At 38.0% G+C, this 20,881-nt stretch overlaps 1 protein-coding gene across 3 annotated transcripts in view; it reads left to right on the forward strand.

Annotated features, from left to right (window-relative positions):
• The window catches only part of LOC117573250 (uncharacterized), an 81,482-nt gene that overhangs the window by 42,500 nt on the left and 18,101 nt on the right, over nucleotides 1–20,881 (forward strand). For all 3 annotated transcript variants that reach the window (XM_034256325.2, XM_034256324.2, XM_034256318.2), the window contains 5 exons: nucleotides 2,724–2,882; nucleotides 4,007–4,132; nucleotides 4,207–4,374; nucleotides 5,046–5,327; nucleotides 5,426–5,647. In XM_034256325.2, the coding sequence (XP_034112216.1) occupies nucleotides 2,724–2,882; nucleotides 4,007–4,132; nucleotides 4,207–4,374; nucleotides 5,046–5,327; nucleotides 5,426–5,647 (957 nt within the window). The remainder of the gene's footprint in view (nucleotides 1–2,723; nucleotides 2,883–4,006; nucleotides 4,133–4,206; nucleotides 4,375–5,045; nucleotides 5,328–5,425; nucleotides 5,648–20,881) is intronic.

A 20,881-nucleotide genomic window follows, 5' to 3' on the forward strand; every position in this document is an offset into this window, starting at 1 on the left:
ACATACCCACCCCACTTGGGGTGTCCCGGCGAGGCAGGACGAAATGGACTAAGAAACGGGTCCCGACACAGGGCCAGTCAGGATCCAATAGATAATGGTCTCTTAACCTATGAGGGTCCCACAAACGTTCGGACGAGAGCCGCCGAGAAGAACGGATGGGAGGATGTCTGCGCCTAAAAGCACGTCTATCTGCAAACTCTCATAGAACTAGGGATCGGCCAGCAGGATTCTTGGCAGATTATCGAGGATTGATGGTTGGACAGTGCGGGATGGCAGATTTGCTGCTTATTGGGAAGGACGTACGCCGACGCCTCAATCTGCAGATCTGGTAGCAAAATAGGAATTGGCAATGCTTTCGGGGCTGTGTTGCTACAGCTTTATTCAGCCTCCTCAAGCGCTAGAATAATTGCAAAAAAATTTAAACACGGCTTCGTTTGCTTGTTGTGGTTGACCATTTCGTTGACACTCATTTGAAGAAAACGAGGGCACAAACGAATCGGATAATTCTCCCGGTAACACCATTTGCAGGACTGGGTCTTAATGGTCACCCTAATCTCAAATGTGTTGACCTGCTTAGAGACGGGAGGCTCTTGAAAACGTCTGAGCGTTCGTGCTTGATGATCCTTCCGCTATCGCCTCTAGGGTGCGATACCGCTCTTGAAGGAAATCTTTCATGTCAACCCACGTTAGAATATCGCTCTTGTTTTGGATGGACTGTTCCCAGAGAGGAAGGGTCAAACAACTTAAGAAAACAAGGATGCAATCCTAATTCTCGATTTTGATCTTCGAGTGCTCTGAGGCTGTCAGGCACCCTTGAATGGTACTCTGCAACTCCTGGATAGCCGAGCCCGACTCTTACCCAATGGCGGGTAAAAACAATATTCTCAGCTGTCAAGCTGGACCAAGCCGACTTCATTGGTCAAAGGGGACTTTGAGACAATGACATGGGCTTCACCTGTGGTCTTGGAGTTGAATCGAACAACTTCTCAACTTCCGACACTCTCGGATTTCGAATACAGATATGCGGGAATAAGACCTGTAAGGTGGGCCAGCGAGTGTAATCGCCTCCGAAAACTTCGTAATCGAGCGCCTGGGATGCGTTGGCTATTTTATCACTCAACTAAGCTGCACACTGCTTGTAGACTTAGTAGCAGTAGTCGTACTTGGCCGAGATTGTAGGGAGCTCTTCTGTCGCCATCTCTTCAGACATGAGGCAAGAGCAAGCCTTGTAATCCTTCTCTACCCTTCTTACAAGGCACGCCTCTGGCCCTGTCGGACTTGGCACTTGTAGAGAGACGGGCTGTCAGCCGAAGGATTGTTGACTCTCGGCGCAAATTGACTGACACGATCAGTCGCGACGATGAGCTTCGTCAAGGCTTTCTCCACTAAATCTTGTGCCATTCTCCCGTGCGAGAGTGTGACAATCGGGAGTCGAAGGATCGGATCGCTAGAAACTTTAATCTTTGGATCGGACGGAGACTGTGTGACCAAGATCAGCGGCTTGGAGTTAGCTGCAAGCTTTGCTGCACAAGGGGGCGAAACGCTAGCTGACCGTGCGGAAACCTCCCTTTTAGGTTGAGAAGGAATTGGCCATGTGCTAGATGCACGAATAGCCGTCTCCTTCTTGGACCTAAGTAAAGGGGGGCAGTTCTAGTAGTCCTAGTTGAGGGCACGGATAATCGAGCTTTAGTTTTATCGGGTCTGCCCGATGACATGCTACATGCTCACACAAAGAGGATGGGAAATGATTGGGCGCTATTACAGTCAGACAAAGACAAACACCGTATATTAATTATTTTTTTTTAACTGAAAAATCAACAAAAATACCAAAAAAAAAATGGGAGATCAATTTTTGGTCTGAAAGCGACCAAGATGCTGAAGATGATTTCACAAGAGCGTAGACAAAATAACGGATAAAAATAAAAAATTAAATATAGAAATTCAAGTTGGTTTGCGCGCAAATAAAACGTATGTGGTCGCGGTTTTACGCCGTTCACTGTAAAATATATTCGTTCATATATATACATACATATGTTAATAAGTGAGCTTGCCGGCTGTGACTTGGAGTAAAAACAAACTGTTTATGCACGTATGTACAATTTACCGAAATTTACTTGCACTGGAAACAGAGTACAAGCAGATCACACCGACCATCACGCGTTATTGGCGCACACACAGATTTTGATCGGAATGATTTCGATATTAATGAGTTTTCATTCCGCTGGCGTTAAGTGCTGCTATCAATTTGATTGAGAATTTCAACACCCACTTTCACCTCCGCAAATAGTCAAAACTCGGATAATAAGTAATTTTAAAGCATTTTTGGTCAATGCAATAACAACTATAGTTTCTGTGACTCCCTAAAATTTGGTTGCGATCAGATAAAGATTGCCGAAGTTATTAAAGAAATACTTTAGTATGGGCAAAAACGCCTAAGTAGGCGTATATTTTGGTATATTTTAAGAATAATGCCGCGCTGCTTTGCCATTTTTTTCCAAATTGGGTAGCGAGTATCTCACAATCGAGCACACTCGGCTGTAGCTTTCTTACTTGTTTAGTTGAATTTCCTGAAACCTTTCTGCAATTTTCACTTTTATAGGTAATAAAGAATACATTAATTATAGATTTTAGCCAATTGCTATTTTTTCGATTACAAAGTCTTAATTTGATTTACTTAACAAACTTCAAAATCCAGTAAACTTGGAATTATTTGTTTATTACAGAAGGAAAAGTTTGTGAAACTGTTGGACCAACTGCACAATTCTCTCAGAATAGATCTATCAATGTACAGGAATAATTTCCCAGCGTCGAGTCAAGAGAAACTTATGGACCTAAAATCTACCGTTGATCTATTGACCAGTATAACATTTTTTCGAATGAAGGTAAGTGAGGTTATACACAACTTGCAATTTTATTTTCCTCTTATCTTAAAACTTTTAAGATAATTTGCCGATCTTAAATTTTTTTAATTTCCAAAATTTGCAGATTTTACAAATTATTTCAAATTCCCAAGTTTTTAAATTTTTTCAATTTTCAAAATTTTGCTGATCTTACAATTTTTTCAATTTACCATTTTGTCAATTTCCAAAATTTTGCAGCTTTTTACATTTTTTTCAATTTTTCAAATTTTTTCCCATTTTTACATTTTTTTATTTACAAATTTTTGCCGATTTTTACATTTTTTTAATTTTCAAAATTTGCCGATTTTCCATTTTTTTTTAAATTTCCAAAATTTTGCCGATTTTACAATTTTTTTTTATTTTCAAAATTTGGCCGATTTTATAATTTTTTTAATTTTCAAAATTTTGTCAATTTTACAATTTTTGCAATTTCCGAAATTTTGCCGATTTTTACATTTTTTTAATTTTCCAAAATTTTTCCGATTTTTAATTTTTCCGCTAAAGTTGCTGGCTCACTCAACAATTCATTATTTTATTTTATTATTTTATTTATTATTTATTTATTTTTATTTTGTTCTATTTTTTCGATCTTCTTGCTTACGGCATTGCTGACTGTAAAATAAATGTATATGTATAAATACATAATATCGTAATATCGTGTATGTTACGTTACGCTCACAGCCTACTTACTGTTATTCATTACTATAAGTGCAGCCATGTCCGTGGAGTAAAATTCGCGATGTCGAACGGGATAAAAAGTATCCTATAGCAGTCTACTGGCTGTAAGCTACCTCCCTACCAATTTTCATTCAAATCTGTTCGAGTACACTCGACTGTAGCTTTCTTACTTGTTTTTATTGCCTCTAAAAATCAAATTCATATTTTTTTCTAATTTGAGCTTGGCTTATCAAAGACATTTTATTTACTTTTATAATTTGAGTAGTTTTAAGAATTTGAGGAAGAATTTTTTAAATTTTTCAACTACCTAAACCGAAATAATTTTTTAATATGTATTATATTTAACCGTGTATTTTGATTCGAAAAGAGAACTTCTTTCAAAAAATGTCATAAATATATATGTACATTTTTTTTATTTATATCTGTAGGTTCAGGAACTGTCCAGTCCGCCAAGAGCAAGTACTGTGGTCAAGGATTGTGTGAAAGCTTGCCTCCGATCCACTTATCAATTTCTTTTCGAAAACTGTTACGAGCTTTACAATAGAGAGTTTCAGGTTTGTTTGTAATGCATATCATATACATATAAAACATTCTTACATATATTCTTATGTATGAATTCTTTGCGCAGGTTGACCCGAATGAAGCTAAGCGCGATACCGATGACCATGGACCTAAATTAGACAGCGTGGACTTTTGGCATAAACTTATTGCACTTATTGTCTCAGTTATTGATGAAGACAAGAACAGTTATGGAACTGTACTCAATCAATTTCCTCAAGAATTAAACATTGGACAGGTAATTAAACCTGCAAACTGTTAACTGTGTTAACTTCTGCAGAAAATGTTGTGTTTTTTGTGTTTCAAAAATCTTGTATTTTAATGTACACAGTATTTCGCCCAATTTTTGGGATGTCGTCAGTTACGTTTAATATTAAAATTGTTATAACTTTTTAATTAGTAAAACCTAAATTTTTTTTATATTCTTTATTTATTTATAATCTATCTATAGTATAATCTAAATGAAAATGAAATACATATAAACATACTTACATTTCAATAAACATATATTCAAATTTATTAAGGATAGTTCACAAATGGCTTGGGGTATATTGAAAAACGCGGTAAAAATTTTAAAAATCGCCAAATATTAATAATTGATCAATGAAATTTTATATAAATGTTAAAAATTCTATACTGCTATACTTATTATCAAGTCACCAAATTCTTTAAAATATAAACATCACTAATGACACTAATGTGATGCTATAATAACAAATTACTTAATGTGTTTCGGCTGTTGATGCTAATCACGAATATTTATTGGATCGGAGATGCCTCCTTCTCCCTGTTATTATACATATATTTCATGTAGCACAAAGTTATCGTAATCGTAAACCGAATTCTTATTGTGTTTCGACCCAATGAATAATTTTGTTATATTTGTTTGTTTTCTTGTTCTATCTTTAGTTATCGGCTGCTACCATGTGGGGTCTGTTTGCAGTTGATATGAAGTATGCCCTTGAAGAGCACGAACAGCATCGGCTCTGCAAGTCATCAGCGTATATGAATTTACATTTTCGCGTCAAATGGCTATATAGTAACTATGTTAAGGAAGTACCACCCTATAAAGGAGCAGTTCCAGAGTACCCAGCATGGTTTGAACCATTTGTTATGCAATGGCTTAATGAAAATGATGACGTATCGTTAGAGTACCTTCATGGTGCTTTTAATCGTGATAAAAAGGATGGGGTAAGGTTAACATTAACGTCAATATGATCCCAACTTATTAAATCCAATTTTCTGATTTTATTTAATTTTTTTAATCTTACGTTTTTTCTTAAACGCAGTTTCAAAAAAGCAGCGAACATGCTTTGTTTTCAAATTCGGTTGTTGACGTTTTCACTCAATTGACTCAGTGCTTTGACGTTGTTAGTAAGCTGGAGTGCCCAGATCCAGAAATTTGGAAACGTTACATGAGACGTTTTGCCAAAACCATTGTAAAAGTCCTAATTGCCTATGCTGATATAGTAAAAATGGAGTTTCCTGAGCACATGAGAGACGAACGAATTGTAAGTACATATTCGCCTAATCTATTAAATCACGTGATAATAAATAAATGTTATATTATTTAATGAGCACTACTGCTCTGGCTTTTACATTCACGTTCACGAAAAGAAAAAAAGGATGCTCCCGTTTTCACTTTCAATAGTTTGTTTCGATTGGCAAATCGGGCAAGCTTGTCTTTTTAAAATTAAAAGCAAATGACTTTCTACATCTAATGCGATTTTTTTTCAAAAGAAAATAGGAGTTTACTTATTGGTTTATTTACTTTAATTTCAAACCGCTAGAAGGTCAATTAGCTGCCGTACTTTTAGTGGAATGAAAAAGCAAGCTAAAAGAAATCCTTATAATAACAATAATTAATAATATTTATTTTTATAATGAAATATGTTTTTTTAATTAATATATTTAATTTAATTACTTAAAATAAAATAAAATTTTTTACTAGTTTAAAATATGTTTCAATCGCATTTTGGTATAAAATGCATTGATCAAATAGACGAGAATTCATATATTGAAATAAATAAATTTACCCTAACTTTTTAATAACCATACAACCATGCCTGTTTTACGTGTGTACTTAGAAAAATAATAATTAGTAGTAGTGCCAATAAAATAAATTAAACTCGCTAGCATTGCAATAAATAAAAATTTCAATGTACTACTTAGGGTAAATGTGCTACTACTATTGCAATTTCAGCCTTTTCCAGACATGAACTTTTATTGTTTGTTGACAGCCAAGTTGCAATAAGATCTATTAACTCAGATGTGGTCAAGTCCAAGGTTGTCCTGGAGAGCAGACTGTATCTGCAGTCCGCATCTATTGGATCCCAAGCCACCAGGGCATCGAGAGGCAATAAGATCGCAGACACCCTTGCAAAGGAGTGGGAGGGCACGATGTCAGCAAAATGAGTAATGGGCCAATATCCCTGAGATCTCTAGTCAGAAAAATTAAAGTATGCTTCCCGCTTCAGTTAGACGTGAGTTGGCGCAATACCAAATGGTCTCTGTTTGTCGGCTGTTCATGCTGTAAAGCTGGGCATTACGATCAATGCAGGAAATGTAACGAGTTACTGAAACAGTTGAGCATCTTCTCTGTAGATATCCACCCAAGATGCTGTTGGCTTTTGCCAAAAATGCATCCATACTGTACGACTTCTAAGACGAAGATAGTACCTTATAAATCAAGTTTTTTCTGCGCTACTTCATATAAAAAAAGCCTACGTAATTTCGTTCCCAGCGTAAAAAGGGTATCGATACGCTTAAAATATTTTTTGATGGCGCCTCAAAAATTATATAGTTTCGCGGAAAAATTACGATTTTTTCTGCATTTAGGAACAGCGCTTTATCTGTGAATAGCGCAAAAACTACCAAATATTTTAAAACGAAGATTCGATTTTAAAATCATCATGTAATAGGCATGGGGTATATCTAACTTTCGTAATTACTAATTAAAGCAAAGTGGCTAAATGAGCAATATAAACAAAATTGGATTCATAGCTAAAATTTCCAGTTCTTACCAAATGGATCACTCGAGATCCAAAAGTTGAATATCAATCGTACTGCAAATACTGCAAGTACGTATTAATTCTAAAATGTATTACCTTCAATTACCTAATGCCAACCTGCCAATGCAAATAAAAAAAAAATTTTGCATAGACATACACTAGTCGGCACAATTATTTTGACGAAACTCTTTTTGACTATTGAACTTAGCTTTGCTTGAATTCGTCAAATAACGGTGCGAAGATGAGGCGCAAAACAAAGAATCTATTTTTAGCTATGTGCATGCCAAATTTTATTTCGTTTACCTTTTGCATTCTCTTTCTACTGATAAGAATGCATGCAGACAACGGCTTTTTGCGTGGCACAAGTATTTTGACAGCATCTTTATGGAAATATTTTTACACTTTTAAGCACGCGAGAATTAAAGAACTTCTGTGTTTAACTTTGAGCAATATTAAACCTTGTTATTAAAATAGAAAGTTATTAACAATTATTAAATAACATGGGTAAAACAGCTGAGCTAAGTTTGGTTACCAGATCTTCAATGGTAGCAAAGTTTAACGCTGGAATATCAGTCAAAGACATTGCCAATGAGTATCATGTGTCGCGTCAAACTGTGCACTACCAAATCAAAAAGTTTAAAAAGCATAATGACATGCGTAATTTAAGAAGATCAGGTGCCAAGCGCAAAACAGATCTCAGCGATGACCGAGTTCTATTACGGGAATTTAAAAAAAATGTTTTACTAAAGCCCCAATCCGCAGCAGATCAATTTAATTTATCAGCTAAGACACCAATTAGTGAGCGCACAGTTCGTAGACGATTAAAATAATATGATTTTAAGACTTATAAAGTCAAAGAAGTCCCATATATAACAAAAGCAAACAAGCTCAAAAGACTGTCATTTGCAAAGGAATATGTCAATAAGCCAAAGGAGTTCTGGACGAGCGTTCTATGGACAGATGAAAGCTCCTTTGAGTATAATTCATCAAAAAATAAAATTTTTGTAAGATTACCAAGGGCACAAAGGCAGAAAAGGCGGCCCGTTTGCCAAAAAGTAAGCCATGGTGGAGGCTCTGTGATGTTCTAGGGATGTGTAGCGTTTAATGGACTGGGTGACTTCGTTCCTGTCACGGGTTCGATGAACCAAGGCCAATATTTACGGATTTTAAATGATAATGCATTTACTTCTGGAGACAGGCTTATTGATCAATCCTTCATTCTGCAACAGGGTAACGCCCCATGCCACAAAGCTAAGATGATTACAACATTTTTGAAAGATGTTCGTGTTACCACTTTGGACTGGCCACCTCAAAGTCCAGATTTAAATATAATTGAAAACATCTGGTCTCTTATGAAACGTAAAAGAACAGTATCGTTAAATAAAACCAGAGAGGAGACAATTTCTGAGGTCACTTCCCTTTGGGAAGAGATATCTCCAGAGATCATCCGAAATTTAATCGATTCAGTACCGGAACGCCTGCAAAAAGTTATTGAAACTAAAGAAAATTATATATTTTACTAAATACCTTTTTCCCGTTTAGTTTTGATTAAGTTTAAACTTTGTTATTCATATTAAAATACACTTGTCAAAATACTTATGCCACCGCTTGAAAATTACATAAGCTTATATTTTTTCAAGTTCATATGATAAAATGTTGAATTCATTATTTTTAAGTTTGTATTAGCACTAAGTAAAGCAGCAAAAAAATTCATTAAGTTATATTAAACCATTGCAAAGTTACTTAAAAATTTGAATCATTTTTTTTCGTCAAAATAATTATGCCGACTAGTGTATACGTTCTCGGTAGCAATGTAGAAGCATTTTTATACCCGCTACCCATAGGGTAGAAGGGTATTATAACTTTGTGCCGACAGGAAACGTATGTATCAGGTAGAAGAAGGCATCTCCGACCCTATAAAGTATATATATTCTTGATCAGCGTCAACAGCCGAGACGATCTAGCCATGTCCGTCCGTCCGTATGAACACCTATGTAGATCTCAGAGACTATAAGAGATACAGCTATAATTTTTTTCGACAGCATTTGTTATGTTTGCACGCAGATCAAGTTTGTTTCACATTTTGCCACGCCCACTGCCGCCCTAAAAATAAATAAAATCGAATAACAAGCGTCATTTTAAAGCTAGAGCTTCGAGTTCTGGTGTGTACAATAATAATAAGAGTATTTATGATTCCTAACGATCAGATGCGATCAGATAAAATTTGTGGAAGTTATTAAAGAAATGCTTTTGTATGGGCAAAAACGCCCACTTACTAGGAGTCTTAGTTGCTTTATCCGACAATCTGGTATATTGTGTCGTCTGTGGAATATTTTGAATGTGGTACTATATCGATATACCAAATATACAATTTGGTATGTGTTTAGTATTTTTGTACTATTTTCGGTATATTTTGAAAATAATACCGCAATATTTTGATTTTATTTAAAATGGGTAGCGGGTATCTCACAGTCGAGCTTTCTAACTTGTTGTGTTCCAATTTTAGAAATTTTGGGTAAATATAAGCTTCCGTGTCAATATTAGGGATGTCGGAAATATATCAAAATATCGATATTTTTCCTCTTTAAAAAAAATATTATCATCGCGATATTTTTTGGGCAAAAATAGGCGATATTGATATTTTTCAGATGATATATCCACTGAAAATGTGAGCAGAGATTCATATGTGACCGTAAGCTTAGTGACTCCAATGATTTCTGTGATTAATACAAAATTAAAAGAAGCGAATGTGGTTACCGCTGAGGGCATCGAAACAAAAGATACCCTTCTAAAAATTTCAGAAAAGAGATTGTGTGGGTTGCTGCAGAATAACATACTGATTAAAGCTAATATGCTTAATCCTCGACTTAAAAAAATGTACTTCGATATGCCTCTTCACGTAAAAAATTTCACCGATGAAATCATTAAGCATATGGTTGAAAATACACAAATAGAAATACCTACTGATTGGAGAGAACAGGACATGGTCGCATTAAGCGCACAGGAAAGTTTTCTAGATCTGCACAAAAGGACAATAGAAATCCGAGACTCTGTAGTCCAGAGTTCCGATGAAATCATTAAGCAGATGGTTGAAAATACACAAACAGAAATACCTACTGATTGCAGAGAACAGGATATGGTCGCATTAAGCGTACAGGAAAGTTTTCTAGATCTGCACAAAAGGACAATAGAAATCCGAGACTCTGTAGTCCAGAGTTCCGAAAGAAAGGAAATGCAGGTTTTCTTAAGTAAGCCATTTTGTAGTTGGGAGACAAATCCGTTGGAATTCTGGATCTCGCGAATGTCAACTATGCCCATGCTAGCAAAGGTGGCATTAAGTTGCTTAATCATGCCTAGGTCAGTTTCATCTGAACCGTGGGCTTCTGTCATAAAGAGTGTTGTTTCAGACTCCCGTAGTCGTATGACAGACCGGCATGTAACCGAACGAGTTTTTCTAAAATCATTAAATACACATTTATTTTCTAATTAATAATTAAAAGCATTAAGTATAAATTCCATAAATTAACAATACCATTTTAAAATACGTCATGTCTTATTATATTAAATAAAATTGAGCACAATGGGCTTGGCTGTGCTCTATATCACATCCTTAATAATTTTGTTATTTTCTATTGCAAAGAACTTAAACAAGAGTTGCTTGAGAGTGGGTACAATATTTATTTTTTTCTATTCACTTTTTAAGTAATAAATAGTCTATTGTGTCTTATTTACAGTACATGGTTGATGAAATCAAATATTATAACGTTTTTTTTTTTATTATACATATTCTTAGGCCAAAAGAACAGACAGGAAACCTTTATTCAAAATTAGCTCAACATAAAAAATTATCAAAAATACTATATTTCATGTTTTGTTAGTTTTCTCCCATCAAATGGCAGACTGGATAGTGTAATCGGTGGAGAGGCTGGTCTCTATCACAAACATCTATCCAGTTGTTAGTTCAACTCCACTTCGGGCATGGTTATGTCTCTACACCAGAGAACGGCACGGGTATACACACTCAACCGGTGCATCGGTTATTCATGCGCCTTTTCGATACATTTGTACTCATGAGGATTTCATATCTTTTGTTAACATTACAAAATACTAAAAATTTCGTCCAATTCTTCTGCTTCCTTCCTATCCGTGTACTTTTCGTTTCCTGAAATTTTTACTAACTACTCGTATGGAAGTACATAATTGAAGGCAACATTTGTCATGCCTATGTAGTTCAATACATATATAAAGTTAATGTTTAATTTATTTTAAAATTATTTAAATTCAAAACTAACCTTATATGCAATATCGCATTTAATGTTTTAAGGCTCATACAGTTGCGTAATTTATTTTTTGATATATTCATTAGTGAGAATATACGCTCAACTTCCGCGTTCGACCATGGCAGGGAAAAGATTTTAAGCGCAAAATCTGCTAAATCACTAAAAGGATTTTGGCTCAAGTACGAACCGTTGAGTTAAATACAACTTCAGATTTCGTTGTGAACTATTAATCGCAATTTTTGCAGTGAATGGCAAAAAGGGAATACAAAATAAAAAGGCTTTAAGTGAAGTATAAATGAAAAATTGCTAAAATAGCTAAAAAAAAAAAAAAATAAAACGTTGCTAAATTTGTAGCTTATAGCATTTTCAAAAAAAAAGTTGCAAATTTTTTGAAAAGTTGCTAGATCTAGCAACTAAATTGCTAAACTGGCAGCACTGCATAGCCATCAAACCACACTCAGCGACGAGACGCTGTCGCACAGTGGGCGATTTGGTCTCGCTTGCGGCATTTAATTCAAATTTTCAAATTTAAAAAACCGTTAATATTTTTTCACATATCGATAGCAGATGCTTTGATTAGATTTTTAAAAGCTTTTTAAAAGCTCTACGATCAACTGATCATCAGCTGTGAACGGTCAAACACACGATATGATTTTGCAAAGAGCTCTAGAAAATTCTTTCTTTTTTCGCGCATTGATTTCGAGTTCCTCGGAAATTTACAATTTTTAGTGAATTTGTTAGAAGTTTGGTTTTTTATTATATTCAAGGTATGTATTTTCAAAAAAAAATCAATGTTTGTGACCGGTCTATAAATGTGTAGCTCATAAAACGTAGAGGTAATTCAGTGTATTAACAACGAGTCCGGATTAGCGTACACCTGTCTTTCGTGGAGTCGAACTTACTTTATTCAAGTGGATTCAGTCTAACTCTTTTATTAGCCGAAAGTGTGAATCAGTGGCGTCCAAAATGTGTAATATTAAATGCTAGTACTTGCTAGCCTTCAAACTATGGTACTTTTTAGACACAGTGTTAGTACTAAGAAGTCATCCCATTTTTTTCCATCATCCCATCATTTTTTAGATAAAGTTTATAAATGAAAAATGTTAATTGAAGTTCAAATAAAATAAAAGTACAAAAATTTTAAATTAAAAAAAAAAATTTTTTTTTAAAAAAAATAAAAAAAAAATTAAAAAAAAAAAAAATTAACTTAAAAAATTCTATGATTTTTCTCTGATCAGTGAAAAAAACCGACTGAAGACATCTATTTTAGTTTAGAAGTTATTAATTAAATGCCGCTAGCGAGACCAAATCGCCCACTGTGTTTCGCCCCGCAATAACTGTACTTGTCAAAACTACAAAATGTAGACAACCAATCATAGCGCAAATAAAGGATGATGCAATCTAACATGCACACCAGTGATGCCAAAAGACAGATTGAAAAAATAAACAGGAAAAATAGGATGAAGATATTATAAAAAGGATAGAAAAAGGGACAAAAAGGCAGCTTCGATTATTATATCTTCGTCATTATTGCTGTAGCCATGGAGCCAATTATTTGGAGATACTACATTTTTAATAAGGTTAGTGCACTTGGTTCTGTGCAATTTAACCTTCTTGGCGTCAAAATGTGTTTTTACTAATTCACTTAGGTGGCCCACCGGCTCAATAGCACAATGCTGGGCTATAAACATAGCTATCGCAGCTTCTTGGCGACAAGTTTCTGAAGAGTTGACCGGCTCGAAACAAATTTTACTTTGTTTTACTAAACTTGATGTATTTTGCGTATGTTATTTGTCGTCATGTGCACTCTTATTTGGTCAATTTTACAGTTAATACTGCATTTACAGTATTTGAATTATGCCTTGTTAATGTCTGAATTATGTCGGCTAATCCAATCTTTAAAATCGGGCTACAGTAGCCAACAGTCCCGAAACTTTTGCTTATACATTTTTTTTTGGCATTTTTAATTTAATACAAATTTTGAAACCGAGAGTACAAGTAAACCGTAAATAGAGTTTTTCGATTAATTTTTTACCAAACTGTCGATATAAGTACGGCAGCCGCAAAAAGTTGCCACCTGTTTCAAATTTTACAGTTGATAAAAAATTTAAATTGGAGCGCGAAAGCAACTATTTTAGAAAAATAAAGAATTAATATTAGATTTAAAAAAAAGGATAGATTTCCGGATGAAAAATCTAAAAAAGGACAGATTTCAGGTATGAGGATGATTTTCAATTTTTTCCGGATGAAGCGTTAAAAACAGGACAGATTTGTCCGGAAAAGGACAAATTGGCATCACTGATGCACACTCTTAATTACGCAGTGTCAATGTGCCCACAATATGCTGCATTACTCCCTCTGCGACACATACATTATTAGATTCATATTTCCACTGCCAAAACTTATAATTGATCCGACCGTAAAAGGAGTGTATTGAATATGTTTGTGGTTGATACAATGCGCGACATATTTCTGCATTGGTGCTGTGCCCCATAGACTAAAAATATAAGGCGTGCAAACACATACCAAATTAAATATGTATGTATGATTTAAAGAGAAAAGTAAACAATATTAAATTATTAACTTCTTAACTTATAAATACAAATACACACATACATACATACATATGTAGTTTTTCAAAATCCAACCACGACAGACGAACACAAAACAACACCACCAAAAGCAGAATGAGCAAAGATTCATCTTCGGCAACGTTAATACTCGTACATTTAATACTATACACACATCCGGAAATCTAATCAAAATACATAAAATAGATTAAGTCGCTAAAATCATTTTTACAAAAAAAAAAAAAACGTTTACATTAAAGATAAAAATTACAATATAGATTTAAAGTAAATATCTTAAACTTTAAAGTTGATTTTATATAATTAATTTCGGAGCACTGCAGCCTTCTCTTAGAAGTGCGATTTCCATATGAGAAGAAAATTACTGAGCGCTGCAGCGTTGCAAAAATAATCACGTGTTTATGAGATTAATGATAACTTTTATTTTTAGAAAGTCCCGTTAGATTTCTAGAAAAATCCAGTTTGCAATTGCGAAGCTTAGATAATTTGTTTATCAAGCGTGCGCCGGTATTGTCTTTTAGTTGGTCATCGTTTTGCTATCGGAACGTTTTACTTCTTACTGCTGAAACAGTTGATTTGGGCTTTGGTCAGAAGTAAACAATGCGAAAAAATGCCTATGTCCAGTCTCCTGCGTGGATAGAACTCACATAAAGATGATTTTACACTGCATAGACGATTTATGCTTGCACTGAAAGCAATATATTTGCCTTTAGTTTTCTTCGCATATATATATTTGAAACTAACATTTAAAAAAAACAGTGGAACTGTAATCAGCTGTTTTCCACAAAAAAAGGGCATGCCAACTTTTTAACCGATTTCATTCCGGTGATTTCAACAGGTTAGGTTAGGTTAGGTGGGAACGGCTGCCCCTGTACGTGGCAAAGCATAGACCAATGGAGGTCCGTAGCTGTACCGGTAGCTTATCTACGTCTCCGAAGTCGCGCAGTATGGATGCATTTTTGGCAAAAGCCAGCAGCATCCTAGGAGGTATCCGTGAAACGTCCCGAAGATCGTTGTGGCACGGCGAATTAAGGTATTTCAACCGGAGTCGGGATAACGCTGGGCATCTACAGAGAAGATGCTCGAGTGTTTCCTTAACTCCGGACTCGTGCATTTGCTGCACTGATCACTGTTCGTGATACCCAGCTTTACAGCATGGACAGCCGACAGACAGTGACCGGTTAAAATGCCTAGCATTAGCCTGCAGTCTTTCCTTGAAAGCTGCATGACGAAATTGGTTAAGTTTTTGTTAGTAGAGGCACACATCAGCCTTGCAGTTTTGCACGAGTTGGCATTGCGCCAGCTAGCGTCCCACTGAAGTCTAGAGCGCACCTCAATTTCCCTGCCTAGAGTTCGCAGGGATATCGGAACATTGCACAAGTTACCGACATCGAGCCCCACTCCCTCTTTGGCGAAAGTGTCTGCGATATCGTTGCCATCGATACCCTGGTGGCTTGGGATCCAATAGATACGCACGACCGCAGATGCGTTCAGCGACTCTATTGCTCTTCTGCTGTCCAGGAAAACTTTGGACTTAACCACATCAGAGTATATTGATCTTATTGCAGCCTGGCTGTCAACAAAGATGTTAATTGAGTTATGATTACGCTGTAAACCCCGAGCCAATTCGGCAGCCTTGCCAATGGCAAAAACTTCCGCCTGGAAGATGCTGCAGTGGTCTGGGAGTTTATAGGAATGTTTGGAGACCGGGTCTGGGCAGTATACGGCCGCTCCGACACCATCATCCATCTTCGACCCGTCGGTGAAGAGGTTGAGGGCTTCGGGAATGCATAACCCTTCCCGCCAGCAGTCCGGTTCCAAGAATATTGATTTTATATGGTCAGTACTGGTAAGGGGGATAGTATAGTCCAAGTCTCTACTAGTCTCCCTACCAATGGCGCTGTGACAATAGCCTAGCAGACCCAGATTGCCTGTTGCGGCAATCCTTAGGGACGATTTTGCGGCTATGGATTGCGCGTATAGGTTCAACGGTTCGACGCCAGTTATTACCTCGAGGGCTTTAGTTGGCGTCGACCTGATAGCGCCTGTGATACACAGTAGCGCTTGACGCTGTGTCCTTTCCATGATGAATAGGTACGTCCTTTTTTCCGTGGCCTGCCACTACACTATAACACCATAGGTGAGGATAGGGCGAACAACTGAGATGTATATCCACCGCATTAGATTAGGAGAGAGGCCCCAAGTGCAACTAAGCATCTTTTTCGCCATGTACAAGGCTCTGGTGGCCTTCTTCACCCTTTCTAACACGTTAAGCTTCCATGACAGTTTGCTGTCCAGAACCACACCTAGGTATTTTACTGCTAGGCTCGGCTTTAGCATGGTGCAGCCTATTTTTGGGGGGGGACCACGCAGGTACCTTATACCTCTTCGTGAAGAGGATAAAGTCCGTTTTGTCCGCCCGGCTGATTCGGCCCATGCTTTAACTTCCCGTAAAGTAAGTTCCATTATGGAACTAAGGGTAGTTGGGCATTTCCCAGTTATCAAAATGCTTATGTCGTCGGCATAGGCAATTAACTTGGGGGCCCGTCTAGTGAATTTTTGAAGTAGGCTATTTACGACCAAATTCCAAAGGAGAGGCGAGAGAACCCCACCCTGGGGAGTGCCACATCGCACTACCTTTGTAATGGCCGCATCGTCCCACGTAGCCACCACCCACCTGTCGCAAAGAAGGCGGTTGACCCACCTGTGGATCGCTGGTGCCGTGTTAACTGAGGTAAGGCCCTTCATAATAGCGTCAGTAGTAACGTTGTTGAAGGCGCCTGAAATGTCAAGAAATGCACCCATGGCATATTCTTATTCCTTATTATATTTATATTCTGCTTTTTCAATGGAGGCTACTAGAGCATGGAGAGCTGTCTCAATGGACTTGCCCAACAGATGCATTGAGTTGCTTCTGATGTGCAAATCAAGTAGCTTTTCCAATGTTTTTAGCAGGAAAGAGGTTAGGCTGATAGGCCGGAAGTCATTTGGGAACACATGACTGCATTTGCCCACCTTGGGCAGGAAAATGACTTTCGAGGTCCTCCAAAGAGTGGGGATATGACCCCATGCGAGGCACGCCGAATAGATACCCGATAGCCACGGAACAATCGTGAGCTTGCTGGCTTGCAGCATTGCTGGCGAAAGTCCATCGAGACCGGGCGACCTGACCTTCGCAAAGGAGTCGATAGCCCAAATTATTTTATTAACTGTAATTGGACCGGCAGGGGGTCTCATAACTGGGAGACTAGGAAGGAGCTGCCAGTCACTGTTCTCCATTCCAATACATCCCGGGAAATGAGTTGAGAGCAGTGCTTCAAGAGTTTCAGCACTGCTCTCCATCCACACTCCATCGCCCGACTTGAGCAGACTAGGACTGGAAGCATGCTTGGACAGCAGCTTCCTCAGTCTGGAGGTGTCTTTGATGTTGTCCAGGTCAGAGCAAAAGGTTCTCCATGAAGACCTTTTGGATGATCGGTTCATCTTCTTGTAGGACTTTAGGAGAGACCTGTACTCGTCCAAGACATATTCATTGTCCGCCTTCTTAACAAGTTGAAACATGCTAGTAAGCTCCCCACTTAGCGATGAGAGATCTGGGTCCCACCAGGGTGGCTTTGATCTTCTCGTCGGTCTTGAGAGCCTACAAGATTGGCGAAACGGAAAGTAGTCCTGCTGAGAGGACATTGACAGTTGTTTCTAGGTCCTGTACCGAGTTGATGTTACCCGGCGGACCAAGAGAATTGGAAACAAGGCTAGAGAATTTCGCCCAGTTCGTATTACGGGGATTTCTGAACGGCTGAGCCGCAGGTAGCCTGTTAAAAGAAATGTAAATTGAATGTACTTATGATCCGAGAAGGAGGGTCTATCCAGGACCCTCCACTTTTCTACATTGATACACTCAGTCGCAATCGTTAAGTCCAGCACATTACAAGAGGTGGGACCTACATAGGTAGATACTCACCTCTGTTGGCTAGTCGAAGCTTATAGTTAAGGATAAAATCAAGAACTGACTCACCCCTGTCATTAATGTCGGGACTTCCCCAGACGCTATGGTGGGCGTTGGGGTCCGTTCCGATAATAAGATGTTTTTTGGTGAAGCAGACCATGTCCACCAGCCTCCGCAGCTCGTCAGGTGGAGCTGGCATGTCGTGGGCCATGTAGCAGGATGCCAGCAGCAAACATCCCTCACGGCTCTCCAGCACCACCACGGTAAGATCGTCATTGCTGTAATTAGGTAGTAGATGAGCCTTTAGCCCCTTTTTTACAAGGATGGCAGTTCTCGATCTACTTACCAATGTCGGGACGTACAGATCGTAATTAGGCGTCTTCAGCCCAGCAACCGTGTTGCCCGACGCTATCCACGGTTCTTGGACCAAAGCCGCGTAGGCGGACACTTCCTCCAGGGCAAGGAGTAGCTCCGCCGAAGCCGTTTTAGACTTATGGAGGTTGAGTTGCAGCACACTCATTAGAGGTTATTGGGGGGGCCCGTCTTCATGGACAGTTCCTCCCCCACCTCCTCCGTCTCATCTCTCAAGACCGAGATCTGCCTCAACCTCCCCTGACCTCAGCGTGTGTGTGTCATGGTCGTTGGGATGGCGTTTTTTGAGGCGAAGGTACACGCTCCCTAAGCCCCACGCCATCTTCCCATTGCGCTTATATAGCAGATCCTCGGCCTCCTTATTGATCTGAATGATCACGTGCTGCCCACCACTGGGAAAAAGTTTATCAACCTTCAGCACGGACCAATCACTCGTCGGTATGGCCGGGTTCTGCTTTTTAAGCAGCTGAAGCACCTGCTCGCCCTGCACAACTATACGGAAAAGGACTTTCGCCTTCGGCATGGACGGAATGTTATTCCTGTGCACCCCGTCCAGCTTGGCCCTCTCCCACAGTCCGTCCAGTTTGGGTACGGTCGCTTGCAGCCACTGCAATGTTGGGTCGTCCTTGCATGTCAGGATCTTGACACCATTCAGCCAGCCAGTGCCTTCGAATGTAGGCATTGGACTGTCTGGGACATTCTCCATCCTGACAAACAGTGCGTCGACCAGCTTACTATGGGTCAACCGCCACCGCTCTGCAGACATTTTCCCGTTAGGGTCCCCTCTGTCTATGAGAGCAACGGCGAGATGCCGCCTGGCAGTTTTAGCAACCGTTGCTCTCTGTCTCGTCTTGTTCGAGTCCGTGTTGGTGGAGCCAGGTGCTCGCAGCCTCTTGCTCACTGGGGCCCCTTGCTTGGGACTCTCAGCGGACCGTTGGCGCTTGCTTGATTTCAACAACTTTTTATGAAATTTTAGTATTTAATTAAGCAAATTAATTTAAAAAAAACATATTTTACCCACCTTTAACAAATTTAATGCCATCCATTTCATTATACAAGTAATTTCGACTTTTTCATTTCATTAAAAGTACGGCAGCTTAGGCGATAACTCATGGTGATGGATTTATCGGTTGGTTACCAAAATGAAATTTGTTGTTTCGTTTTGAAAACGAAATCGAAAAGTGAACCGGAACACGGCTGAAAGACTCATATTTCGTAGTTCGAGTTGTATTTTTGTTTTTGTTGTGGTAATTTAGATCCGAAATTCGCTTTATTTTCTTATTTACTAGTTGACCCGGCGAACTTTGTTCCGCCCATATGACAATAAATAAGCAGATTATGTTTTTTTTTTTATTATTTCATTCATTATTATTTCTGTATTTTAGTTCATAGGTTGTTCTTCACCTAAGTACCATGTGATATACGACATTTATTATTTATTTATTATCAGGCGCAAAAGCAAACAACGCAGATGGTCTTCCGACCCGTGAACATGCCACGTGTAAATGACCATGGGAAAAACATGAATGTTCTAGATTTAAACCACAAACTTTTAACGATTGGCCTTCTGATTTGTTGATGGTCATGGCAAATGCAAGACGTATCGGAAATTTAATTATTTTAAATTCAATGGTATATCGGTTGGGATTATCGGGATCCTCGAAATAAGAACTTGAAACCTTGAAATTTTCCTATTATTATCGTAGCGTAAATTACATTGTATATCAATTTTCTAACCACCAAACGCGTACCGTTGCACAGTTTTGGTTGGTTTATGTTTCGAAGCACGATTACTACGGAGCCAACCTTTAGGCGTAAATTGTGCGGTGGTAAGCTAGGCACATCCAAAGAGTTTAAAAATTCAATTGGATAGTTGGTGGCTTCATCTTCATTTGTGACGCAGTCAATAGATTTGAATGAATGCATTGTTCCAATGATCTTATTTTGAATTATGTAATTCAGGTCATCTACATCTTTATTCATAGCCGCTAAAATTGCTCGCTCACCCAACCATTCATAATTTTAATTATTTATTTTTATTTTATTTTTTTTTTTCATTATTTAAGATTCGATCGTCTTGCTCGCGGCATTGCTGACTATAAAATAAATGTAAATGTATAAATACATAATATCGGACATAAATGTATGATACGTTACACTCACAGCCTACTTACTGTTATTCATTATTATAAGCGCAGCCATTTCGGTGGAGTATAATTCGCGCTGTCGAACGGGATAAAAAGTATCTTATATGCCCGTCTCCTGGCTCTAAGCTACCTCCTTACCAATTTTCACTCAAATCCGTTCTTGATTTATAAGTGATCTAACATAACACGACTTCCTTTTATATATATAGATTTCCTCTCTTTTTATACCCGCTACCCATAGGGTAGAAGGGTATTATAACTTTGTGCCGACAGGAAATGTATGTAACACTTAGAAGGAGGCATCTCCGACACTTTAAAGTACATATATTCTTATATATTCTTGATCAGCGTCAACACAGCCGAGACGATCTAGCCATGTCCGTCTGTGTGTATGTCCGTAT

This window comes from Drosophila albomicans, chromosome 4 (genome assembly GCF_009650485.2).
Source record: "Drosophila albomicans strain 15112-1751.03 chromosome 4, ASM965048v2, whole genome shotgun sequence".
NCBI classification, from domain to species: Eukaryota; Metazoa; Arthropoda; class Insecta; order Diptera; family Drosophilidae; genus Drosophila; species Drosophila albomicans.